Source organism: Oncorhynchus clarkii, chromosome 10, assembly GCF_045791955.1.
Source record: "Oncorhynchus clarkii lewisi isolate Uvic-CL-2024 chromosome 10, UVic_Ocla_1.0, whole genome shotgun sequence".
NCBI lineage: Eukaryota > Metazoa > Chordata > Actinopteri > Salmoniformes > Salmonidae > Oncorhynchus > Oncorhynchus clarkii.
The window spans coordinates 50,891,497-50,919,341 of record NC_092156.1 but is presented as its reverse complement, the minus strand read 5'-3'; the positions used below and the strand labels follow the sequence as shown (position 1 = coordinate 50,919,341).

The window sequence follows — 27,845 nt, the reverse complement described above, 5'->3', positions numbered from 1 at the left end:
CTATTTAGTCTGCTGATGAGATTGCACTGATTGACAGAGTTGAAAGCCTTGGCCAGGTCGATGAAGACTGCTGCACAGTACTTTCTTCAATCAATGATGGTTATGATATCGTTTAGGACCTTGAGCGTGGCTGAGGTGCACCAATGAAACCAGATTGCATAGTGGAGAAGGTACGGTGGAATTCGACATGGTCGTTGATCTGTTTGTTAGCTTGGCTTTCGAATAATTTAGAAAGGCAGGGCAGGATGGGTATCGGTCTGTAACAGTTTGAGGGGGATGACTGGCAGCTTTCCAATATTTGGGGATCTCAGATACGAAAGCGAGGTTGAACAGGCTAGTAATAAGGGTTGCAACAATTTTGGCGGATAAGTTTAGAAAGAGAGGGTACAGATTGTCTAGCCCAGCTGATTTGTAGGCATCCAGATTTTGCCTTCCCTGAAAAGCTGCATATCACGGGGCCTATTCGATGCTAATGCAGAATGCCACAGGATGTTTTTGTGCTGGTCAAGTCTTGGTGAACCAAGGGTAATATCTGGTCTTTGTTCTACATTTCTTGAATGGGGCATGCTTATTTAAGATGGAGAGGAAAGCACTTTTAAAGAGCAACCAGGCATCCTTTACTGATGGGATGAGGTCAATTTCCTTTCAGGGTACCCGGGCCAGGTTGATTAGAAAGGCCTGCTGGCTGAAGTGTTTTAGGGAGCGTTTGACAATGATGAGAGGTGGTCGTTTGACCGCGGACACATTAGGCATGTAGGCAATGAGGCAATGAACTCTGAGATCCTGGTTGTAGACAGAGGTGTATTTAGAGTGCAAGTTGGTCAGGATGATATCTAAGAGGATGCCCATGGTTACAGATTTAGGATTGTACCAGGTAGGTTCCTTAATTTGTGTGAGATTGAGGACATCTATCTTAGATTGTAGGACAGCCGGGATGTTAAGCATATCCCGTTTTAGGTCACCTAACAGTACGAACACTGAAGATACATCTGGGGCAATCAATTCACATATGGTGTCCAGGGCACAGCTGGGGGCTGAAGGGGGTCTATAACAAGCGGCAATGGTGAGACTTGTTTCTGGAAAGGTGGCTTTTTAAAAGTAGAAGCTCATTGTTTGAGAACAAACCTGGATAGTATGACAGAATTGCAACTCCGCACCCTTTCGCAGTTCTATCTTGTCGGAAGATGTTATAGTTAGGGATGGAAATTTCAGGATTTTTGGTGAGCATCCTAAGCCAAGATTTGGACATGGCTAGGAAATCAGGGTTGGTAGAGTGTGCTAAAGCAGGGAATAAAACAAACAGGGAGGAGGCTTCTAATGTTAACATGCATGAAACCGAGGCTTTTACGGTTACAGAAGTCAACAAATGATAGCACCTGGGGAATGGGAGTGGTGTTGGTGGCTGCAGGGCCTGGGTTAACCTCTACATCACCAGAGTAGGATAAGGGTACGGCTAAAGGCTATAAGAACTGGTCGTCTAGTGCATTCGGTACAGAGTAAAAGGAGCAGATTTCTGGGAGCAGAATAATAGATTCAAGGCATAATATACAGACAAGGGTATTTGTAGGATGTGAGTACAGTGGAGGTAAACCTTGGCATTGTGTGACGATGAGAGAGATTGTCTCTAGAGGCACCATGTAAATCAGGTGAGTTCACCGCATGTGTGGGGGATGGAACAAAAGCGCTATCAAAGGCATATTGGGCAGGACTCGGGGCTCAACAGTGAAATATGACAATAACTAACCTAAACAGCAATAGACAAGGCATATTGACTTTAGGGAGAGGCATGTGTAGCCAAGTGATCATAAGGTCCAATGAGTAGCACTAGATGAGTCAAGGAGCCAATTCCGTAGTTGCTGCTATGCTAGGCGAGCTGGAGACACGGCGATTCAGATAGTTCGCCTGCTAGAAGTAGAAACCTGTGAGCAGTCCCCAGCAGCCAACACAAATGGGTTGGGGTCTGGTCACTGCCACCTGGTGAAGGTATTCAACCATATTGAGGTGCAGGTAGCCTAGTGGCTAGAGCTTTGGACTAGTAACCAAAAGGTTGCAAGATTGAATCCCCGAGCTGACAAGGTTAAAATTGAACAAGGCAGTTGACCTACTGTCATTGAAAATAAGAATTTGTTCTTAACTGACTTGCCTAGTTAAATAAAGATAAAAACATTTGGATTAAATAGGCTGAATGATCAACAGGTGAATTATCTTTGTCTTATGCCCTACAATTTGCAAACAGTCCAAAAAGGCCATACAATTGCATTTGTTACACTCTGAAACGCAAGTGGGACTACACTTGATGGCATTCTTCCCAAATCTCAAACTCTTGAATTATATTTTTTCTTTCCTGATAGACCCGGCTCGTTTTATTGACAGCGGTACTGGCTTCCGCCAAGTCCTCACGCATTGGGCAACTGATGTATTGTTATGCTTTTATTGTTGATCTCTGGTAATGTGACCAAACCCTGAGACTGTAGATACCATGCAATCGCTACCGACTCCCTTTGATTGCAGTTAAAATTAACGTAAATAAGGACTCCCACATCACACAAGTCAGCTGGTACAGATCGCCCTTGACTTCGGGAGACGCACTTCATTATCTTTATGATGTCATGCATAAGCTAAATGACTCTGAATTCATTATTTTAGAAGATGTACATCTGTATTAGACTCTTTTAAAAAACTGCTTGACTCTCTGAATCTTACAAAATTAATGAATGTGCCTACAAGACCGAATCCAAGAGCACCTAAAAAATCGATGCTATTGGACATTCTTCTAACGAGTTCACCTCACAAATACACATCGACTGGGATATTCTGTAAGTAATCACTGTGCAATTGCTTGTGTTAGAAATACAAAAATGAGCAAAGCCAAGCCATTAACAAATTAACAAAGTCCTGATTACTCTGTAAAGCAGATAATTACTTTTTTGTCATTTTCTATTTTTTTTTTACAAACAGAAATATTCTTTGACAAAAACAATAGACAATTTAACATTTACTTACATATCCACAAATATTAATGACATCAAACTTGCTCAAATCCACCATATTTCTAATGCCTGTGACATCAAAATGTGTAATGTTTTAGCCAGATGAACAATTACTTTTCCATTGCAGTTAACTTTTTATGGCTGTAGGGGCAGTATTGAGTAGCTTGGATGAAAAGGTGCCCATTGTAAACGGCCAGCTCCTCAGTCTCAGTTGCTAATATATATATGCATATTAGTACTGGATAAAAAACACTGACGTTTCTAAAACTGTTTGAATTATGTCTGAGTATAACAGAACTCATATTGCAGGCAAAACCCTGAGAAAGTCACCTTCCTGTTCTAATTTTTTCTGGGGGTGGCAGATTTTCAACCCAGCTCTCATTGAAATTACAGCGATATATGGATGAGTTCACTTCCTACACCTTCCACTAGATGTCAATAGAACTTTGTCTGACTCTAATGTTTAGGGGGGTCAAATGAGACAGGAAATAGTCACCACTGCCATGAGTTGTGAATGCGCATAGTGAAAGCATGGGCAACTCAAGGGAAGGACCTGCGTTCCACCGCTCATTTGAAGTCATTCTAATTCTCCGGTTGGAATGTTATTCAAGATGTATGTAAACGACATTCTAAAGATTGATTCAGTACATTGTTTGACATGTTTCTACTGACTGTTACGGAACTTTTGGACATTTCGTCACGTTATAGTGGACGCGCTTTGTGACTTTGCAATTGTGTACCAAACGCGCTCACCAAAGTAGCTAATTGGACATAAATAACGGACATTATTGAATAAATCAAGTATTTATTGTGGACCTGGGATTCCTAGGACTGCATTCTGATGAAGTTCATCAAAGGTAAGGAAACATTTATGTACTTTATGGTTTCTGTTGACTCCAACATGGAGGTTACGTTTTCTCTTGTTCTGAGCACCGTCTCAGATTATTGCATGAGTTTCTTTTTCCGTAAAGTTTTTTTGAAATCTGACACAGTGGTTGCATTAAGGAGAGGTATATCTATCATTCCATGTGTATAACTTGTGTTATCTACATTGATGAGTATTTCTGTTGAATGATGTGGCTATGCAAAATCACTGGATGTTTTTGGAACTAGTGAATGGAATGCTCCAATGTAAACTCAGATTTTCTGATATAAATATGAACTTTATCAAACAAAACATGCATGTATTGTGTAACATGAGTGTCATCTGATGAAGATTATCAAAGGTTTGTGATTCATTTTCTCTGCTTTTTCTCCCTCTCTCTTTGGCTGTATTTTAGTGAGTTGTTGGTGAGCTAACAATCGTTTGGTGCTTTCCCCGTAAATCCTATTTGAAATCGGACACTGGTGGGATTAACAACAAGACTACCTTGAAAACGATATGTTTGAGGAATTTTAATTTATATTTCTGTTCTTTTGAGTATGGCACCCTGTACTATCACTGGTTGTTATATTGCTCCAGGTAACGGGATCTCGGCCATAAGAAGTTAATCACTAGTCTGGCTAACACCTAACTCTTGAAGTGCTCCTTTTTTTTTATTTTTATTTTTTTTATTTCACCTTTATTTAACCAGGTAGGCTAGTTGAGAACAAGTTCTCATTTGCAACTGCGACCTGGCCAAGATAAGGCATAGCAGTGTGAACAGACAACACAGAGTTACACATGGAGTAAACAATTAACAAGTCAATAACACAGTAGAAAAAAGGGGAGTCTATATATACATTGTGTGCAAAAGGCATGAGAAGGTAGGCAAATAATTACAATTATGCAGATTAACACTGGAGTGATAAATGATCAGATGGTTATGTACAGGTAGAGATTGGTGTGCAAAAGAGCAGAAAAATAAAAATAAATAAATAAAAACAGTATGGGGATGAGGTAGGTGAAAATGGGTGGGCTATTTACCAATAGACTATGTACAGCTGCAGCGATCGGTTAGCTGCTCGGATAGCAGATGTTTGAAGTTGGTGAGGGAGATAAAAGTCTCCAACTTCAGCGATTTTTGCAATTCGTTCCAGTCACAGGCAGCAGAGAACTGGAACGAAAGGCGGCCAAATGAGGTGTTGGCTTTAGGGATGATCAGTGAGATACACCTGCTGGAGCGCGTGCTACGGATGGGTGTTGCCATCGTAACCAGTGAACTGAGATAAGGCGGAGCTTTACCTAGCATGGACTTGTAGATGACCTGGAGCCAGTGGGTCTGGCGACGAATATGTAGCGAGGGCCAGCCGACTAGAGCATACAAGTCGCAGTGGTGGGTGGTATAAGGTGCTTTAGTGACAAAACGGATGGCATTGTGATAAACTGCATCCAGTTTGCTGAGTAGAGTGTTGGAAGCAATTTTGTAGATGACGTCGCCGAAGTCGAGGATCGGTAGGATAGTCAGTTTTACTAGGGTAAGTTTGGCGGCGTGAGTGAAGGAGGCTTTGTTGCGGAATAGAAAGCCGACTCTTGATTTGATTTTCGATTGGAGATGTTTGATATGGGTCTGGAAGGAGAGTTTACAGTCTAGCCAGACACCTAGGTACTTATAGATGTCCACATATTCAAGGTCGGAACCATCCAGGGTGGTGATGCTGGTCAGGCGTGCGGGTGCAGGCAGCGAACGGTTGAAAAGCATGCATTTGGTTTTACTAGCGTTTAAGAGCAGTTGGAGGCCACGGAAGGAGTGCTGTATGGCATTGAAGCTCGTTTGGAGGTTAGATAGCACAGTGTCCAAGGACGGGCCGGAAGTATATAGAATGGTGTCGTCTGCGTAGAGGTGGATCAGGGAATCGCCCGCAGCATGAGAAACATCATTGATATATACAGAGAAAAGAGTCGGCCCGAGAATTGAACCCTGTGGCACCCCCATAGAGACTGCCAGAGGACCGGACAGCATGCCCTCCGATTTGACACACTGAACTCTGTCTGCAAAGTAATTGGTGAACCAGGCAAGGGAGTCATCCGAAAAACCGAGGCTACTGAGTCTGCCGATAAGAATACGGTGATTGACAGAGTCGAAAGCCTTGGCAAGGTCTATGAAGACGGCTGCACAGTACTGTCTTTTATCGATGGCGGTTATGATATCGTTTAGTACCTTGAGCGTGGCTGAGGTACACCCGTGACCGGCTCGGAAACCAGATTGCACAGCGGAGAAGGTACGGTGGGATTCAAGATGGTCAGTGACCTGTTTGTTGACTTGGCTTTCGAAGACCTTAGATAGGCAGGGCAGGATGGATATAGGTCTGTAACAGTTTGGGTCCAGGGTGTCGCCCCCTTTGAAGAGGGGGATGACTGCGGCAGCTTTCCAATCCTTGGGGATCTCAGACGATATGAAAGAGAGGTTGAACAGGCTGGTAATAGGGGTTGCGACAATGGCGGCGGATAGTTTCAGGAATAGAGGGTCCAGATTGTCCAGCCCAGCTGATTTGTACGGGTCCAGGTTTTGCAGCTCTTTCAGGACATCTGCTATCTGGATTTGGGTAAAGGAGAACCTGGAGAGGCTTGGGCGAGTAGCTGCGGGGGGGGGGGAGCTGTTGTCCGAGGTTGGAGTAGCCAGGCGGAAGGCGTGGCCAGCCGTTGAGAAATGCTTGTTGAAGTTTTCGATAATCATGGATTTATCGGTGGTGACCATGTTACCTAGTCTCAGTGCAGTGGGCAGCTGGGAGGAGGTGCTCTTGTTCTCCATGGACTTCAGTGTCCCAGAACTTTTTGGAGTTGGAGCTACAGGATGCAAACTTCTGCCTGAAGAAGTTGGCTTTAGCTTTCCTGACTGACTGTGTGTATTGGTTCCTGACTTCCCTGAACAGTTGCATATCGCGGGGACTATTCGATGTTAGCGCAGTCCGCCACAGGATGTTTTTGTGCTGGTCGAGGGCAGTCAGGTCTGGAGTGAACCAGGGGCTATATCTGTTCTTAGTTCTGCATTTTTTGAACGGAGCATGCTTATCTAAAATGGTGAGGAAGTTACTTTTAAAGAAAGACCAGGCATCCTCAACTGACGGGATGAGGTCAATGTCCTTCCAGGATACCCGGGCCAGGTCGATTAGAAAGGCCTGCTCACAGAAGTGTTTTAGGGAGCGTTTGACAGTGATGAGGGGTGGTCGTTTGACTGCGGCTCCGTAGCGGATACAGGCAATGAGGCAGTGATCGCTGAGATCCTGGTTGTAGACAGCGGAGGTGTATTTGGAGGGCCAGTTGGTCAGGATGACGTCAATGAGGGTGCCCTTGTTTACAGAGTTAGGGTTGTACCTGGTGGGTTCCTTGATGATTTGAGTGAGATTGAGGGCATCTAGCTTAGATTGTAGGACTGCCGGGGTGTTAAGCATATCCCAGTTTAGGTCACCTAACAGAACAAACTCTGAAGCTAGATGGGGGGCGATCAATTCACAAATGGTGTCCAGGGCACAGCTGGGAGCTGAGGGGGGTCGGTAGCAGGCGGCAACAGTGAGAGACTTATTTCTGGAGAGAGTAATTTTCAAAATTAGTAGTTCGAACTGTTTGGGTATGGACCTGGAGAGTATGACATTACTTTGCAGGCTATCTCTGCAGTAGACTGCAACTCCTCCCCCTTTGGCAGTTCTATCTTGACGGAAGATGTTATAGTTGGGTATGGAAATCTCAGAATTTTTGGTGGCCTTCCTGAGCCAGGATTCAGACACGGCAAGGACATCAGGGTTAGCAGAGTGTGCTAGAGCAGTGAGTAAGACACACTTAGGGAGGAGGCTTCTGATGTTGACATGCATGAAACCAAGGCTTTTTCGATCACAGAAGTCAACAAATGAGGGTGCCTGGGGACATGCAGGGCCTGGGTTTACCTCCACATCACCCGCGGAACAGAGAAGGAGTAGTATGAGGGTGCGGCTGAAGGCTATCAAAACTGGTCGCCTAGGGCGTTGGGGACAGAGAATAAGAGGAGCAGGTTTCTGGGCATGGTAGAATATATTCAGGGCATAATGCGCAAACAGGGGTATGGTGGGGTGCGGGTACAGCGGAGGTAAGCCCAGGCACTGGGTGATGATGAGAGAGGTTGTATCTCTGGACATGCTGGTTGTAATGGGTGAGGTCACCGCATGTGTGGGGGGTGGGACAAAGGAGGTATCAGGGGTATAAAGAGTGGAACTAGGGGCTCCATTGTAAACTAAAACAATGATAACTAACCTGCACAACAGTATACAAGGCATATTGACATTTGAGAGAGACATACAGCAAGGCATACAGTAATCACAGGTGTTGAATTGGGAGAGCTAGCTAAAACAGTAGGTGAGACAACAACAGCTAATCAGCTAGCACAACAACAGCAGGTAGAATGGCGATAGATTAGGCAGAGAGGGTCGGATTAACTACACACAGAGCCTAAGTGCGGCTGGGGCCGACAGATAAAACATAAACAAGCAGAATGGATTACCGTGAATTAATGGACAGTCCAGCCTGCATCAGCTATGTAGCCAAGTGATCAGTGTCCAAGGGGCAGCGGTGGATGGGGCAGGGAAGCTGGACTGGCGAGTGTTATCCAGGTTAGAAAACTAACAATGACTAAATAGCTTGTAGCCAGTTAGCTGGTTAGCTTCTGAAGGTTCTTGAGTGTGTTCTAAAAATGTAAAGATAATAGCGGTTCCGTATCACATTGGGTGAGGCAGGTTACCGGAAGGTATAAACAAATTAAAAATCGAAAAGGGATAGAAAGTAAATATGGGTTCAGTGAGTGTTTGGGACGCGGCGATTCAGATGGTTAGCAGGCCTGTGCTAACAAGCTAACAGTTAGTAGACGGTGCTAAACACGGTAGCAGTTAGCGGACCGGGCTAAACAAGCTAGCAGTTAGCAGGCCGAATTTGCAAGCAAGGAGATAGCAAGGGCTAGAGAGTTAGCCTTTGGGGACGTCGCGATGGGGGGAGTCTGTTTATTCCTCTTCATGCGGTGACATCAATGGACCGGTCGTGGGTCTGGATATTGTAGCCCAGGAGCTCAAAATGTTCCGTTTGCGATGGGAATCCGGGGGTGAAAAATAAAATAAAAGATAGGTCCGTTATGCTCTGGTTAGAGTCGCGTTGTTCGAACTGGCGAGAGCTTGACTTCAGAGACGAGAATGGCTCTTTGATGTTGTCAGCACAAAGTGTTGTGTTGTGTCTTTCTCACTCAAACACCCAGAGCCACACACATCCCCTGAGCTCCACCTCCTTCTACAATGGTTGGCTTTTCAAATCAAAGCAATGAGGTCTCAACCCCAAGGGGAAGAAAACACATTTGAGAGAACGAATCAAGCCCCGTCTCACAATTTACTAGCAAATACGGCATTAAAAAAAACCTAGAGCCGATTGACGCACCGGTGTTCGACGTTGTTGAGATCAGGGCTCTGTGCATACCAGTCAAGAAGTTCCACATCGATCTCGACAAACCATTTCTGTATGGACTTCGCTTTGTGCACGGGGGCATTGTCATGCTGAAACAGGAAAGGGCCTTCCAAAACTGTTGCAACAAATTTGGAAGAACAGAATCGTCTAGAATGTCATTGCATGCTGTAGCATTAAGATTTCCCTTCACTGAAACTAAGGGGCCTAGCCCAAAAACAGCCACAGACCATATCCTCCTCCACCAAACTTTTAAGTTGGCACTATGCATTGAGGCCGGTAGCGTTCTCCTGGCATCTTCCAAACCCTGATATTTCCATCCGACTACCAGATGGTGAAGCATGATTCATCACTCTAGAGAATGCGTTTCCACTGCTACGAAGTCCATTGGCGCTGAGCTTTACAACACTCCAGCTGACGCTTGAAAAGTTATTGTGCTGACGTTGCTTCCAGAGGCAGTTTGGAACTTGGTAGTGAGTGTTGCAACTGACTACAGACGATTATTACATGCTACGCGTTTCAGCACTCGACGGCCCCATTCTGTGAGCTGATATTGGCAAGAAAAGGTATGTGAACCCTTTTGGAATTACTTGGGTTTCTGCAAAAATAGGCAAACAGTGTGCTTACAATAATTTGCATGTTATTAGTTTATTTTTCTATATTCAATACATAATTTAAACATTCACAGTGTAGGTTGGAAGTATGTAAACCCCTAGACTAATGACTTCTCCAAAAGCTAATTGGAGTCCGGAGTCAGCTAACTTGGAATCAAATCAATGAGACGAGATTGGAGATATTGGTTAGAGCTGCCCTATAATAACCACTCACAAAATGTGAGTTTGCTATTCACAAGAAGCATTGCCTGATGTGAACCATGCCTCAAACAAAATACATCTCAGAAGACCTAAGTTTAAGAATTGTTGACTTGCATAAAACTGGAAAAGGTTACAAAAGTATCTCCAATAGCCTTGATGTTCATCAGTCGACGGTAAAACATATGGTCTATGAATGGAGAAAGTTCAGCACTGTTGCTACTCTCCCTAGGAGTGGCTATCCTGCAAAGATGGCTGCAAGAGCACAGCGCGGAATGCTCTGAGGTTAAGAAGAATCCTAGTGTCAGACTTACCGAAATCTCTTGAACATGCTAACATCTCTGTTGATGAGTCTATGATACATAAAACACTAAACAAGAATGGTGTTCAAGGGAGGACCCCACATTGCTGCACATCTGAAGTTCACAAAAGATCACCTGGATGTTCCAAAATATTCTGTGGACAGATTAAACTAAAGGTGAGGTGTTTGGAAGGAGTACACAACACTATGTGTGGAGAAAAAAAAAGCACACCAACATCAAAACCTCATCCCAATTGTAAAGTATGGTAGAGGGAGCAACATGGTTTGTTGCTGCTTTGCTGCCTTTATGGCATGGATAGCTTGCTATCAACAGAAAAATGAATTACCAAGTTCATCAAAACATTTTGCAGGAGAATGTAAGGCTGTCTGTCCGTGAATTGAAGCTCAACAGAAGTTGGGTGACGCAACAGGACAACGACCCAAAACACAGAAGTAAATCAACAACAAAATGGCTTCAATAGAAGAAAATACGCCTTCTGGAGTGGCCCAGTCAGAGTCATGACCTCAACCCGATTTGAGATGCTGTTTCAAGACATCAAGAGTGGTTCACTCCAGACATCCAAAGAATATTACTGAACTGAAACAGTTTGGTAAAATGGAATGGTCCAAAATTCCTCCTGACATTGTGCAGGTCTGCTCCGCAACTACAGAAAATGTTTGGTTGAGGTTACTGCTGCCAAAGGACGGTCAACCAGTTATTAGATCCAAGGGTTTTCATACTTGTTGCACCCAGCACTGTGAATGGTTGCACGGTGTGTTCAATAAAGACATAAACGTATCATTGTTTTTGTGTTATTAGTTTGTTTGTCTATTGTTGTGACTTCGATGAAGATAAGATCACATTTTATGACCAATTCATGCAGACATCCTGGAAATTCCAAAGATTTCACATACTTTTTCTTGCCACTATGTGCCATATCACTTCACGGCTTAGCCGTTGTTGCTTCTATAAATGTCCACTTTACAATAACAGCACTTACAGTTGAACGAACGGGGCAGTTCTAGCAGGGCAGAAATTTTAACTGACTTGTTGGAAAGGTGGCATCCTATGACGTTGCCACGTTGAAAGTCACTGAGCTCTTCAGTAAGGCCATTCTTCTGGCAATGTTTGTCTATGGAGATTGCATGGCTGAATGCTCGATTTTTATGCACCAGTTAGCAACGGGTGTGGCTGAAGTTGTGGAATCCACTAATTTGAAGGGGTCACCATATACATTGTAAAAAAAAAAAAAGATGTCCAGCTTCTTGGACTTCCTGGACACTTGTGCAGAACAATTCATAGATGTAGCTATAAATGCTACAAAATCACAATAAGTGATTCCAGATAACTTGTTTGACATAACCTTTGCAACTAGTTGCTGTGCGTTCACTGCCATGTCTTCAACACCCTTCTCCACTCCACATAATCTAGGGGATTTGCTGTACAGTCCTGATCCTTGACACCTCAACCGCTTTTACCCTAAAAGGTTACTCAGGTCAGAGAATTAGGGAATATGATCCCCACCAGTTACAACATTTTACATTCAGACTCTTCAATAACATATTTCTAACGTATGCAAACACTTGACACGTGGTCACATTGCATATGGTTTCGCACGAGCGCTCTCACAAGGCATTTCATACGGGGGAAGTTGGAAGTTTACATACACTTAGGTTGGAGTCATTACCTTGTTTTTCAACCACTCCACATTTCTTGTTAAGCTATAGTTTTGGGTAGTCGGTTAGGACATCTACGTTGTGCTTGACACAAGTAATTTTTCTAACAATTGTTTACAGACGGATTATTTAACTTATAATTCACTGTATCACAATTCCAGTGGGTCAGAAGTTAACATACACAAAGTTGACTGTGCCTTTAAACAGCTTGGAGAATCCCAGAACATTGTCATGGCTTTAGAATCTTCTGATAGGCTAATTTACATAATTTGAGTCAATTGGAGGTTTACCTGTGGATGTATTTCAAGGCCTACCTTCAAACGCAGTGCCTCTTCGCTTGACATCATGGGAAAATCTAAAATCAGCCAAGACCTCAGAAAAAATTGTAGACCTCCACAAGACTGGTTCATCCGTGGGAGCAATTTCCAAAGGCCTGAAGGTACCACGTTCATCTGTACAAACAATACTAGGCAAGTAAAAACACCATGGTACCACGCAGCCGTCACACCGCTCAGGAAGGAGATGAGTTCTGTCTCCTAGAGATGAATGTACTTTGGTGCGAAAAGTGAAAATCAATACCAGAACAACAGCAAAGGACCTTGTGAAGATGCTGGAGGAAACTACAAAAGTAGAAGAAGCCACTGCTCCTAAACCACCATAAAAAAGCCAGACTACAGTTTCCAACTGCACATGGGGACAAATATCGTACTTTTTGGAGAAATGTCCTCTGGTCTGATGAAACAAAAATTTAGCTGTTTGGCCATAATGACCATTATGTTTGAAGGAAAAAAGGGGTAGCTTGAAAGCCCAAGAACACCATCCCAACCGTGAAGCATGGGGGTGGGAGCATCATGTTCTGGGGGTGATTTGATGCAGGAGGGACTGGTGCACTTCACAAAATAATTTTGCCTCATGATGCCATCTATGTGGATATATTGAAGCAACATCTCAAGACATCATTCAGGAAGTTAAAGCTTGGTTGCAAATGGGTCTTCCAAATAGACAATGACTCCCAGCATACTTCCAAAGTTGTGGCAAAATGGCTTAAGGACAACAAAATTGAGGTATTGGATTGGCGATCACAAACCCTGACCTCAATCCCATAAAGTTTTGTAGGTAGAACAGAAAAAGCATGTGCGGGCAAGGAGGCCTACAATCCTGACTCAGTTACACCAGCTCTGTCCGGAGGAATGGGCCAAAATTCACCCAACTTATTGTGGGAAGCTTTTGGAAGGCTACCCAAAACGTTTGACCCAAGAGAAACAATTTAAAGGCAATGCCACCAAATTCCAATTGAGTGTATGTAATCTTCTGACCCACTGGGGATTTAATAAAAGATATAAAAGCTGAAATAAATAATTCTCCCATTCTGACCTTTCACATTCTTAAATAAATTGGTGATCCTAACTGGCCTAAGACAGTGAATATTTACTGGGATTAAATGTCAGGAATTTTGATAAACTGAATTTAAATAGTCTTGGCCAAAAGTTTTGAATAACACAAATTAATTTTCAATCTGCTGCCTCAGTTTGTATGATGGCAATTTGCATAAACTCCAGAATGTTATGAAGAGTGATCAGATGAATTGCGATTAATTCCAAAGTCCTTCTTTGCCATGCAAATGAACTGAATCCCCAAAAAGCATTTCCACTGCATTTCAGCCCTGCCACAAAAGGACCAGCGGTCAGTGATTTTCTCTAACACAGGTGTGAGTGTTGCCGAGAACAAGGATGGTGATCACTCTTTCATGCTGATTGAGTTCAAATAACAGACTGGAAGCTTCAAAAGGAGGGTGGTGCTTGGAATCATTGTTCTTCCTCTGTCAACCATGGTTACCTGCAGGAAACGTGCTGTCATCATTGCTTTGCACAAAAAGGGATTCATAGGCAAGGATATTGCTGCCAGTAAGATTGCACCTAAATCAACCATTTTATCTGATCATCAAGGACTTCAAGGAGAGCGGTTCAATGGTTGTGAAGAAGCCTTCAAGGCACCTAAGAAAGTCCAGCAAGAGCCAGGACCGTCTCCTAAAGTTGATTCGGCTGTGGGATCGGGGCACCACCAGTACAAAGCTTGCTCAGGAATGGCAGCAGACAGGTGTGCGTGCATCTCCACGCACAGTGAGGCAAATACTTTTGGAGGATGGCCTGGTGTCAAGAATGGCAGCAAAGAAGCCACTTCTCTCCAGGAAAAACATCAGGGACAGACTGATATTCTGCAAAAGGTACAGGGATTGGACTGCTGAGGACTGGGGTAAAGTCATTTTCTCTGAATCCCCTTTCCGATTGTTTGGGGCATCCAGAAAAAAGCATGTCCGAAGAAGACAAGGTGAGAACTACCATCAGTCCTGTGTCATGCCAACAGTAAAGCATCCTGAGACCACTCATGTGTGGGGTTGCTTCTCAGCCAAGGGAATGGGTTCACCCACCATTTTGCACAGCCATGAATAAAGAATGGTACCAACACATCCTCCAAGAGCAACTTCTCCCAACCATCTAGGAACAGTTTGACATACAATGCCTTTACCAGCATGATGGAGCACCTTGCCATAAGGCAAAAGTGATCACTAAGTGGCTTGGGGAACAAAACATCAATATCTTTGGTCCATGGCCAGGAAACTCCCCAGACCTTTATCCAATTGAGAACGTGTGGTAAATCCTCAAGAGGCGGGTAGACAAACAACTTACAAATTCTGACAAACTCCAAGCATTGATTATGCAAGAATGGGCTGCCATCAGTCAGGATGTGCCCCAGAAGTTAATTGACAGCATGCCATGGTAGATTGCAGAGGTCTTGAAAAAGAATGGTCAATACTACAAATATTGACTCTTTGCATCAACTTCATATAATTGTCAATAAAATCCTTTGACACTTATGCAATTATTGTAATTATACTTCAGTATTCCATAGTAACATCTGACAAAAATATCTAAAGACACTGAAGCAAACTTTGTGGAAATTAATATTTGTCATTCTCAACTTTTGGCCATGACTGTATTTGGCTAAGGTGTATGTAAATGTCCGACTTCAACTGCATTTCCCAGCTTTACATAGGTTGGTAGATACTCTTCATAAATAATACAGATAAACTTTGCTCCTTTTTCCCATGATGGGTTAAGCAATGTGCATTAACTACACTTGGATTTTTCTGCCTAAGATATTGATTGTCAATATCCCAAACTTTTTCCCGCTGCCCTGCTCCGAAAATCAAAGCTGTCCACTTCATGCATCGATACCTTCGTGAGCCACAATAAACACACTCATTTCTTTAGATACACACACACACAATATCAACACCATACTGAACCACTCCTGCTTATTCCACTTTTATCAGCGCAGCCTTCACCATCTTTGTGACTTCAATAGGGATTCCCAAATGTACATCCTTATCCAAAAAACATACTCAAACATGCAACAATTCATCCGACTCTTTTTCCACAAAATGTTTTCAATTTTTGGATCACAGTTGTCGACTCATCTTTCTCATTAACTATATTTCACTCACTTTCAGCATTAAAAAACAACACTTCTGCTCCAGCCATCTCAACCTCCCTCCATGTCTTTCACAATCACGGCTTCTGGTACACTTTTTTCCACTCGAGGCAATAAATGTTGTGACAGGTTTGCAACAGATTCAAATAGTCAGAATAGCCTGTCAGAAATACTCTGGTGGCCGTTTTGCCACTAGTGGCCAAAGCTTTGCCGTAGATTCACCACTAGTGGCAAAAGTTTGCAAACGTCTGGCAACATTTTGTGGCACACTATTTAGTTTGCAGCAAATTTGTCACAAACTTGTGGGAAGGTTGCCACAACAAATTCATTTTGGTAAGGGACCTACTAAATGTGATTTATTTATATATATTTTTTTTAGTGGCACTGTTGCTGCCAAATTAAAATTCCAGGTAGCACAGCAAGATATTTAGGAGCATATACGATCAAAATGGTAGCACTGTATAGTCCTGATTTGGTTTTTCATCAAGTACACTTAAAGGGGCACTTCACCATTTTGACAACATAGTAATACAAAAGTTGACGTTTTTTCTAGAAATGTAGACACTGGTATGGTGCAGGAGGTATAAAACGGTGAGATGTACCTTTTTAAGGCAGTATTGTAATATTCAGTAGAAGTCTGTATTACTGCATCTTAAACCTGAGTGACTCAAGACAGAAGTAATGGTGCTGATTTAAACCAGTAAGAGATATGAGTTTTATTTATGTCTGAGCTCAGATGGGTGAGGGGGTAATAATCCTCCTCAAACATGCCAAGCTGAAAACCTCAGACAACATTGGCGTCATCTGTGTTGAGCAATGAGCACACACTGGTTAACTTCTTCGGGATAGGGAGCAGCATTTTCACTTTTGGATAAATAGCGTGCCCAAATTCAACTTCCTGCTACTCATCCCCAGAATATAAGATATGGATTTTTCATTGGGAAACCAGATTTCTAAGGGACTTGTTTGCAGTTCCTACCGCTTCCACTGGATGTCACCAGTCTATAGAAATTGGTTGAGGTTAATCCTTTGTGTAATGAAGAAGTACGGCCATCTTGAACAAGTGTCACGTCATGTGTACTGTTTGATAGTTGCGCAAGACCAGAAAGCATGCTTGAGTTTGTCCTCCTGTATTGAACACAGATCATCCGGTCTTCTATTTTATTGATTATTTACGTTTAAAAATACCTAAAGTTGTATTACAAAAGTAGTTTGAAATGTTTTGGCAAAGTTTTACATGTAACTTTTGAGATTTTGTGACGTTGGTCAAGTTGGAACCAGTGTTTTTCTGGATCAAACGCGCCAAATAAATGGACATTTTGGATATACTAATCGAACAAAAGGACCATTTGTGATGTTTATGGGACATATTGGAGTGTCAACAAAAGAAGCTCTTCAAAGGAAAGGCATATTTTATTTGTCGTGCCTGCAGAGTTGAAATATGCTACTATCATTGTTTACTGTTGTGCTGTCATCAGATAATAGCATCTTATGCTTTCGCCGAAAAGCCTTTTTCAAATCTGACATGTTGGCTGGATTCACAACGAGTGTAGCTTTAATTTGCTATCTTACATGTGTGATTTAATGAAAGTTTGATTTTTATAGTATTTTATTTGAATTGAATTTGGCGCTCTGCATTTTCCCTGGCTAGTGGCGAAGTGGGACGCTACCATCCCGCCTATCCCAGAGGTTTTTAATTTCCGACAACATTATTTACTGTGATCTCTGTGAGATACTTGTATACAATAAATTAATTGTATTTATATACAATTCTTGTCTATATACAAGTGTGTTTTATGTGGCTCTGACACAATATCACAGGGTGACAGGTTGTGTAGAAACAGTGTTCCTGTGAGTTTAGATAATTTATTGTATACACACCAGTGTTGTGACACAGTATTACAACACTGCGAGAGGTTGTGTACTAACTGTGTCCCTGTCATTTTAGGTGCCTTGTATAACATAATCAAAGTGCCCCCTAAGAAGAACAATCCTGAAGAAACTCTGGAGGGGGCTGAAGTGCTCTGCTCTATTGTCCCTGTAGACAAGGCCAGGCCCTCCTACTTCCACAGCTTCGGTAAACCTATCAAACACTTCATGCAATACCTATGCAATAAGAGCCAAAACAACCATGGTTGTGTCCCAAATAGCAATAGTGCACTTATTTTGATCAGGGCTGGTCAGAAGTAGTGCACTATATAAGGAATAGGGCGCCATTAGGAATGCATCCCATGACTTCCCTTAGATATTGTCACTGTACGTCTCTATCATATCCATAAGGAACAAAATGTACCCTGACTTAAGTGTCAAACTTCCAAGTCTCATTTTAACTTGACAGAAAGCCAGAAATGAAGGTTCCTCTGCCCTTAACCCTCCTTATACTCATGTACACATAATCTCACAATGTCACTACATAATGCTATTTTAGCAATGACAATCATTTTGAAAATGGGCGGGGTGTATTTACAGGTATATGTATCACTTCTCCTTTCTGTAGCAAAAACATATATAAATGAAAGTCAATTCAGGAAGTGATTTGAATAGAAAAAATGAAAAACCATCCATTCAAATCGACCCCATCCCCAAATGAAAACAATGTATTTGACTATCTATTACTATGTAATATATCTTCGCTTCTTCCTGTAGCCATGTCAGAGAACTATGTGGTATTCATAGAGCAGCCTATCAAAATGGACCCGCTGAAGATCATCACAGCCAAGAAGAGGGGGGAGAGCATCTGTGAGGGGTTCTACTGGGACCCCAAGCAAGATACTGTCTTCCACCTGGTTGACAAACACACAGGACAGGTGAGAGGTTGACAGGACAATGCTTTTAAAGGCCTTCATAATGCAAATAAATAACTCATATGGTTCTATTACAGAAGCCCTGAAGCCTAAGACAAAAACGTGTATATATAAAAACGTAGTCTCTTGGAATGATCTTGTTTGAAAGTCTTAGTATCTAATTTAGTATCTAAAAATGAATGATTCATCTCGTTTCGTGTACTTCATTTTTACTTTGTCTAATTAGGCCTCATTTGAAGTAACTTTTACTTCACTAGCTGTTTGTCCCTCTCTCCTCTGTCTCCTCTAGACCAACTCTGTAAAGTTCCACACCAAGGCTCTGTCAGTGTTCCACCAGATCAATGCTTATGAGGAGGACGGCTTCCTAATGCTGGACATGTGTTGCTCTGACAATGGGGTGGCCCTTAACAACTACCTCATCCAGAACCTACGCAAGTCAGGGAAGGCTCTCGATCAGGTCAGCATAGAAATACAGTGCCTTTTCCACATTTTGTTGTGTTACAGCCTGAATTTAAAGTGGATTACATTCAAATGTTTTGTCACTGGCCTACACACAATACCTCATGTCAAAGTGGAATTCTTTTTTTATGATTTTATTTATTTATTTTTTTTTTTTTACAAATTAATTAAAAATGAAAAGCTGAAATGTTGAGTCAATAAGAATTCAACCTCTTTGTTATGGCAAGCTTAAATAAGTCCAGGAGTCAATCTGCTTAACAGGTCACATAATAAAATGTATGAACTCTGTGCAACAGTAGTGTTTAACATGATTTTTAATGACTACCTCATCTCTGTAAGTCCCAAAGTCGAGCAGTGCATTTCGAACACAGAGACCAGGGAGGTTTTGCAACATCTTTCAAATAAGGGCAACTATTAGTAGGTAACAAAAGCAGACATTGACTATCCCTTTGAACATAGTGAAGTCATTAATTACACTTTGGTGTATCAACACAACAAGTCGCTACAAAGATACAGGCGTCCTTCCTAACTCAGTTGCCGGAAAAGAACAGAATTGCTCCGGGATTTCATTGTGAGGCCAATGATGACTTTAAAACAGTTACAGAGTTTAATGGCTTTAATAATTAATAGATGAAAACTGAGGAGGGATGAACAACGTTGTAGTTACTCCACAACACTAACCTAATTGAGTTAATAAAAGGAAGTCTGTAAAGAATAACAAATAGTCCAAAACATGCATCCTGTTTGCGACAAGGTACTAACGTAATACAGCAAAAAATGTGGCAAAGCAATTCACTTTTTTGGCAATAATACAAAGTGTTATGTGCGGGGCAAATCCAATGCAACACTTTACTGAGTACCACTCCCATATTTGTAAGTGGTGGCTACATCCTGTAATGGGCATGCTTGTAACTGTTGAGGACTGGGGAGTATTTCAGGAAAAAAATACATGGAATGACGCTAAGCACAGGCAAAATCATAGAGAACCTAGTTCAGTGTGCTTTCCACCAGACACTGGGAGAGGAATTCACCTTTCAACAGGACAATAACCTAAAAAAAGGCTAAATCTACACTGGAGTTGCTTACCAAGAAGACAGTGGGTGTTCCTGAGTGGCTGAGTTACAGTTACGAATGAATTCTGCTTTAAAATCTATGGGAAGACCGGAAAATGGTTTTCTAGCACTGATCAACAACCAATTTGACAGAGCTTGAATAATTTTAAAAAAAGTTATTTGAGGAAAGCTCTTAGCAACTTACCCAGAAAGACTCATAGCTTCAATGACTGCCAAAGGTGCTTCTACAAAGTATTGACTCGGGTGTAAATACTTATGTAAATTAGATTTCCGTATTTAACATGTCAGCTGATTGTATTTAACATGTCCTTAAACATGTTTTCATAAAGTGTAGATGGGTGAGAGACAAGTAATCTAATACATTTTGAATTCAGGCTGTAGTCTACATTTTGTTGTACTAAGTCAAGCGATATGAATACAATAACAGCACTTATAGTTGCCCAGAGCAGCTCTAGCAGGGCAGAAATTTGACGAACTGACTTGATGGAAAGGTGGCATCCAATGACAGTGCCATGTTGAAAGTCTGAGCTCTTCAGTAAGGCCAGTCTACTACAAATGATTGTGGAGATTGCATTGCTGTGTGCTCAATTTTATACACTTGTCAGCAACCACATAATATTATGTGGACACCCCTTCAAATGAATGGATTTTGCTATTTCAGCCACACTGGTTGCTGACAAGTGTATAAAATCGAGCACACAGCAATGCAATCTCCACAATCATTAATGTGTGTGTGGTAGCAATACAATTATATATATATATATATATGATGTAAACAGAGGTCTACTTTCTTGGGGACCTGAATATTGACTGGTTTTCATCAAGCTGTCCACTCAAGAGGAAACTTCTCACTGTAACCATAGCCTGTAATCTGGTTTTGGTTATTAATCAACCTACCAGGGTGTTAACAAACACTACAAGAACAAGATGATCCACATGTATTTATCACATTTTACTAATACTGTAGAACTTTGTTCTAAAGCTGTATCCGTACACCATTGGATGCAGTGGTCACAATATAGAAATATAGTGTCTATTTCCAGGAAAGCCAAAGTTCCAAAAGCTGGGCCAAAAATAGTGTATAAGATCATGTAGATGAGGAAAATAACATTTGTTGTTCTGACATGATTAATAAGGAGCACCCAGGTGTGGCACTTGATGGATTTATGAAATCGCTTCTTCCAATTATTGATAACATGCAAAAACAGAGCTCGAATAGAAGTGTCACAAAACAAACAATACCTCACAATGATGGGGTGCAAAGAACTGAACTAAATAGTGTGTGATAATGACGTGTGTGTGAACAGGTGATCAGAATTTAGGTGATTGGGATCTGGGGGGGAGCTGCGTTCAGGGGATCTGTGTTTGAGTGTGAGCTGGAAAATGGGTTGGAAAGTGAGCTGTGTCCAGGGAATCTATGTGTTTGAGAGTGAGTTGGAAGCAGATGTTACATTTTAATGATTACTTCATTGGCAAAGTGGGCAAACTTAGGCAGGAAATGCCAATAATGAACAGTTAGCCATCGTACTCATGCATAAAAATCAAATAATGAAAGAAAAGCAATGCATATTTTGTCAAGTTAGCCAAATACCAAATACTAATTGAGTGTATGTACATTTTTGACCCACTGGGAATGTGATGAAAGCTGAAATAAATAATGATCTACTGTTCTTACATTTCACATTCTTAAAATAAAGTGGTGATCCTAAATTACCTAGGATAGGGAATTGTTACTAGGATTAAATGTCAGGAATTGTGAAAAACTGAGTTTAAATGCATTTGGCGAAAGTTTGTAAACTTTGACTTCAACTGTAGATTCAATAGTTGTAAAGATGGGGAGAGGTTTGTCTGCAATTAAGATATGCTCTTCTTTTTTGACACCACACTCCAAAAAGCAAGTCCTACAGGCTCTAGTTTTGTCTTATCTTGATTATTGTCCAGTCGTGTGGTTGTGCTTCAAGGAAAAACCTGGTTAAGCTGCAGTTGGCCCAGGACCGATTGGCACGTCTTGCTCTTCATTGTAATCAGAGGACTGATATAAATACTATGCATGCCAGTCTCTCTTGGCTAAGAGTTGAGGAGAAACTGACTGTCACTTCTTCTTTTTATAAGAAACACCTCTCTGACAAACACAATTACCCCGCCAGACATACCACCAGGCGTCTTTTCACAGTCCCCAAATCCTGAACAATTCAAGAAAGTGAACTGTACTATATAGAGCATTATTAAAGGAATGGAACTCCTTTCCATCTCATATTGCTCAAATGAACATACCTGGTTTAAAAAATCAAACACCTCACTGCACAATACCTCTCCCCTATTTGACCTAGATAGTTTGTGAATTGATTTATAGTCTACGTGTGCCTTTTAAAATGTTTTATATCGTTTTGTCCTTGATCTATTCTTGTCTATTAATGTTGTGTATGATGTCATGTTTCATATTTTCTGCGGACTCCTGGAATAGTAGCTGCTGCTTTCGCAACATCTAATGGGGATCCTAATAAAATACCATTTATGCTATTACATTGGGATGCTGCTAGAGCTGCACAGTGAAGCGAGCCTACCAGATTAGTTAAATGCCTTTTATGTTCGCTTTGAGGCAAGCATTTAACTGAAGCATATATTAGAGCACCAGCTGTTCCGTATCACTGTGTGATCACGCTCTTTATAGCTGATATGAGTAAGACCTTTTAAACAGGTCAACATTCACAAGGCCGAGGGCCAGACGGATTACCAGGACGTGTACTCGGAGCGTGCACGGACCAACTGGCAAGTGTCTTTACTGATATTTTCCACCTCTCCCCAACCAAATCTGTAATACCTATGTACTGCACATGCTTCAAGCTGACCACCATAGTCCCTGTGCCCAACAACGCCAAGGTAACCTGCTTAAATGACTAGCACCCCATAGTCTGTAGCCATGAAGTGCTTTGAAAGGCCTTCAGTCTTCAGCCGCCCAAGTCATAGACTGTTCTCTGTGCTAATGCATGGCAAGACGTACTGGGTCTCCAGGTCCAAAAGGCTCCTTAACACCTTCTACCCCCAAGCCATAAGACTGCTGATCAATTAATCAAATGGCTATCCGGACTACTTGCATTGACCCCTGAATCATTGCATAGTAACTTTACCCCTACCTACATGTACAGTGCATTCGGAAAGAATTCAGACCCCTGAATTTTTCCACATTTTGTTACAGCCTTATTCTAAAATAATTAAATACAATTATTTCCTCATCAATCTACAGACAATACCCCATAATGACAAAGTGAAAACGGGTTCTTTGACATTTTTGAAAATCTATTCAACTAAGATAAAATACATGATTTTACATAAGAATTCAGACCATTTGCTAGGGGACTCGAAATTGAGCTGATCATTCCATTAATAATCCATGTTTCTACAACTTGATTGGAGTCCACCTGTGCCAAATTAAATTGATTGGACATGATTTTGAAAGGCACACACCTGTAAGGTGTAAGGTCCCACAGTTGACAGTGCATGTCAGAGCAAAAACCAAGCCATGAGGTCGAAAGAGTTGTCCACAGTGCTGCAAGACAGGATTGTGTTGAGGCACCGACCTTGGGAAGGGTACAAAAAAATGTCTGCAGCATTGAAGAACACGGTGACCTCCATCATTCTTAAATGAAGGAAGTTTGGAATCACCAAGACTCTTCCTAGAGCTGGCCGCCCTGCCAAACTGAGCAATCAGGGGAGAAGCGCCTTGGTAAGCGAGGTGACCAAGAACACGATGGTGACTCTGAAAGAGCTCCCATTTTCCTCTGTGGAGATGGGAGAACCTTCCAGTAGGAAAAACATCTCTGCAGCACTCCACCAATCTGGTCTTTGTTAGTGGCAAGGCAGAAGCCACTCCTCAGTGAAAGGCACATGACAGCCTGCTTGGATTTTGCCAAAAGGCACCTACAGACTCTCAGACCATAGGAAACTAAATGATCTGGTCTGATGAAACAAAGATTAGTCTTTGTCCTGAATGCTAAGAGTCACCATCTCTATGGTGAAGCATGGTGGCAGCAGCATCATGCTGTGGGGATGTGTTCCAGTGGCAAGGACTTGGAGACTAGTCAGGATCGAGTGAAAGATTCATCTTTCTGGAGCAAAGTACAGAGCCAAGTACAGATCCTTGATAACTTGCTCCAGAGCATGCAGGACCTCAGACTGTGGTGAAGGCTCACCATCCAACAGGACAACAACCCTAAGCCAAGTCAACGCAGGGGGCCCTTCGGGACAAGTCTCTTAATGTCCTTGAGTGGCCCAGCCAGAGCGCGGACTTGAACCCGATCGAACATCTCTGGAGGGACACGAAATTAGTTCTGTTACGACTCTCTCTATCCAACCTGACAGAGCTTGAGAGGATCTGCAGAGAAGAATGGGAGAAACTCCCCAAATACAGGTGTGCCAAGCTTGAACGTCATACCCAAGAAGACTTGAGGCTGTTATCGCTGCCATAGGTTCTTCAACAAAGTACTGAGTAAACTTACAGTATGTAAATATGATGGCGTCTTTATCATTATTTTGTTACTTTTGAACTTTTAGTTGATTTATTAAATATGTTCTCAGCTCTTATCGTCTTAAAATTGCATTGTTGGTTAAGGGCTTGTAAGTAAGCATTACATAGTAAGGTTGTAGTCGGCTCATGTGACAAATAAGAATTTGATTTGATGTTCACATCCACTCTATTTGTTCCTCAGGTCTACAACACCATGTACAAAGCTTTTCCCCGGCGCTTTGTTCTGCCCCTCAATGTGACCAACGACACACCGACAGGTGTGAACCTCAACACACGTCCCACCAGCTCTGCCACTTCTTTCAAAACAGCTAAAGATAAGGTATGCTGGAAATGTGCACGATTCTGTTATCTATACTGTATGTGTTGTTAGTAAAAGTTAATTGTGTTAGAACTATGCATGTTTCTGTAAACTGATCTATCGTATGTGTGTGAAAAAGATATGGCTATTCTGGGAAGCCAGCAACCGGGGGATTCCAAGTTTGAATCCTTGTCCAACGGGAAAAATCTGACAAAGTGAGTTGGAATCCGGCAGTTGCTGGTATCAAATCCTAGATGCCATTGCCTGCCGTTGTAATCTTGAGCAAGGCACTTAACCCCCCACAACAACAGCTCCCGGGTGTAGAGTATGGCAGCCCACCACACCTCTCTAAAACCTATATATGTGTATTGTTGTGACTTGACTAATATTAATCTGAAGTCTTTATCTATTATTAACTTACTATGTTTAATTGTTACCGGAATAAATTAATCATGTAACAATTAACTCATTAGGATCTGGTGCACCACCGGAGCGGTAATTCTCCCGAATTAAACTAAAAGGCCTTTACCTATCACATATATTTGTAACCTCCTTGCATTTGCAAAAACACAAACCATACTAATGTTTCAGTATTACACAAATTAGTTTAATAATTTATTTACTAGCTAATTAAATGGGAACACAGGATAAACATACACACTCTGCACCAGTTAATACACTGAAAACAGGTCCCTAGCGGAATGACAACATCAATTACAAAGAAGAGTTGGAGGGGGGAGAGAGGGCCAGAGACACCTAACATTGGTACATTCAGAAACTACTCTTACCTACAGCAACCATATAGTTTGCACACGAACCGCCGCTCACTTTGAGAAAGAAATCATGAATGTATTCACAGGAAATGCCTGGGTTTGCCGGCGGTCTCTCGGTGAACCAGGGCAGCCTTTCTAATGGGGGTTGGGCCTTTTCGCTGCACGCTTGTAAGGCTCTGATTGTTCGACATGGTTCCAACAAGTGTTCTGCTGTTGTCCTTCGTAGTCGTCCGGTATCCGGTGACTGACTTGTCGTGTAGTCCTGAATCGAACTACTGAGTTCATTTTCTTTCCATTCGCTCTTGAAGATGCCAGCCGTATTGATGGTTGAGAGTATTGGGGTGATAAGAGTAGCATAATAGAATGATTTGAGCAGAGTAAAAGGATGGATCCTACGCTTTCGAAGAAACCTTACCTAGAACAGCTAATCAGCCATACAGGTGATTGTATCGTCTCCACCTCGTGTTGAGACTCACCGTTCAAACCATTTTAAACCTGTAGCTGCCGCTTCAAGCTTTTATGGTCTTCTGTGTTTGTTCTTAACACATTTTTATATTTTGCTCGAAAGGGGTGGTTCCGGGCAAGCTGGCACGCCCCTGACCTCACTCCGAGGAGGTGATTACGCACTGTGCTATGTAAAACAATTATCTCTTATAGCTTCTCAAATCACATCCCTCTCTCTTAACACTTCCATCATTTTTCATATTACATGCACAACTCAGTGTGGAAACTTTATATGTATTAGGTACACTTTCCAAGTTACAATATCCTATAACATTTTTAATGACATCACAAAATGACTAGTGTAATTTAGATCGCCTCTGACCATTCCACACATTCTACATTCAAAATATTGTTGCAGTGTTCGCTTTTGAACGCGTTTCAGCGGGAAAAAGGTCTGAGACAAAGCATATTCCTTTTGTGAATTTTGGAGAGCACAATACAATCTTCTCCCCTGATTTACACCAGGACATCAGTTGTTAATCCCAGCTAGTTCTTTCCTTCCCCATCTACGGGTGAAAGGGGGTCTGATTGAAGTTATTCATTGCAAGCCTGATCTGCCCTGTCTGGAATCACATGGACAGTCATGTGTCCTTTGAATGGGTTGGGTTAGAAGGTGTTACTGTACTTAACTGTCTTTTCATATGTTTTCGATATTCTCACGTTTGACAACAAAATAATTGTTTAGAGTTCTAGTGCACGTGTTATCGTACTGTGGTGAATGTAGTGCAACCTATCTAAATGCTCTGGAACCTAACCCCTGCCAAGTCTGGTTGTTGACAACCGTTTTTTGCAACATGATGGCTGTTCCCAATATTAGTTGTGTGTTTGGACTTATTCCAAGTACTATTGTTACGAATCCCTTTTGGCCCGACAGTCTAGGGGGGGATGGTAATGAGACCCGTAACATAACTCATGCAAATTATAATTGTGACAAAGCAAAAGTGTGAACGAAATAACCAGGACAACTGAAATCTACCGTCAAACTCAAGGTTTATTTATAAACACACGGTAATGGGGGGAGCAGGAAAAGGGGCTGAGCTGGACCCAAGGAAAGAAACAAGTATTCAAAAACACCCCTAAGCTAGACTAGCCTACTTTAACAACAGCTAACTAACCAAAAATACAGTGGGTGGTCCGCCCAGTTCTAACTAGTGTATGCCCATGGGCGACTTGTCTTGGTTTCCCCTTTTCCCACCAGCAATCAAACACAAACACCATAACCAAAAACAATACTCACAGGGGATGACAAAGTGCTATGGAGGTGCTCAAACAAAAGAGAGGTTAAGACACAAAGAGAGAGTGAAACACAGAGACCTACAGACATGGCATTTACAAAGAGATTGAGCTCTAGAGCAAACAACTGATGGGGTTTTTAAACCAAGGGAAAGGAACTGTGATAGGGTAGGAATCAGGAGGATTGTCTTCTGATTGTTGATTGGATTGGTGACTGATTGGGGAGTGATGATTTTCACCTGTGAGGGGAGAAGGAGAGAAAAGAAACACACACACAGGATACACACACAGGATACTTGTATCCGTAACAACTATATACGTATTTATAACATACAGTATTTGACCTACACAAGTATTAATATACAGTATATATGCTTAAATATATAAATATGCTTCATGTTCACTGTGGTAGAATATTTATTTTGATTAGCAATTTTCTGCATTTATCAGTACCACCAGGTAACCTGATTTGAGGTGTCCATGTAAACAGAATTATTAGTGAAATCGTTCTTCTTGCAAAGCATGTGAACAGTTTCATCTGACTATTCACAATAATCGTATTATTGTGTGCTT

At 41.9% G+C, this 27,845-nt stretch overlaps 1 protein-coding gene across 1 annotated transcript in view; it reads left to right on the top strand.

The window, feature by feature from the left end:
- Positions 1-27,845, top strand: part of LOC139419634 (carotenoid-cleaving dioxygenase, mitochondrial-like) — a 61,097-nt gene that overhangs the window by 16,393 nt on the left and 16,859 nt on the right. The window contains exons 6-9 of the mRNA XM_071169617.1: positions 17,552-17,680; positions 18,250-18,410; positions 18,697-18,864; positions 24,646-24,783. Of these exons, the coding sequence (XP_071025718.1) occupies positions 17,552-17,680; positions 18,250-18,410; positions 18,697-18,864; positions 24,646-24,783 (596 nt within the window). The remainder of the gene's footprint in view (positions 1-17,551; positions 17,681-18,249; positions 18,411-18,696; positions 18,865-24,645; positions 24,784-27,845) is intronic.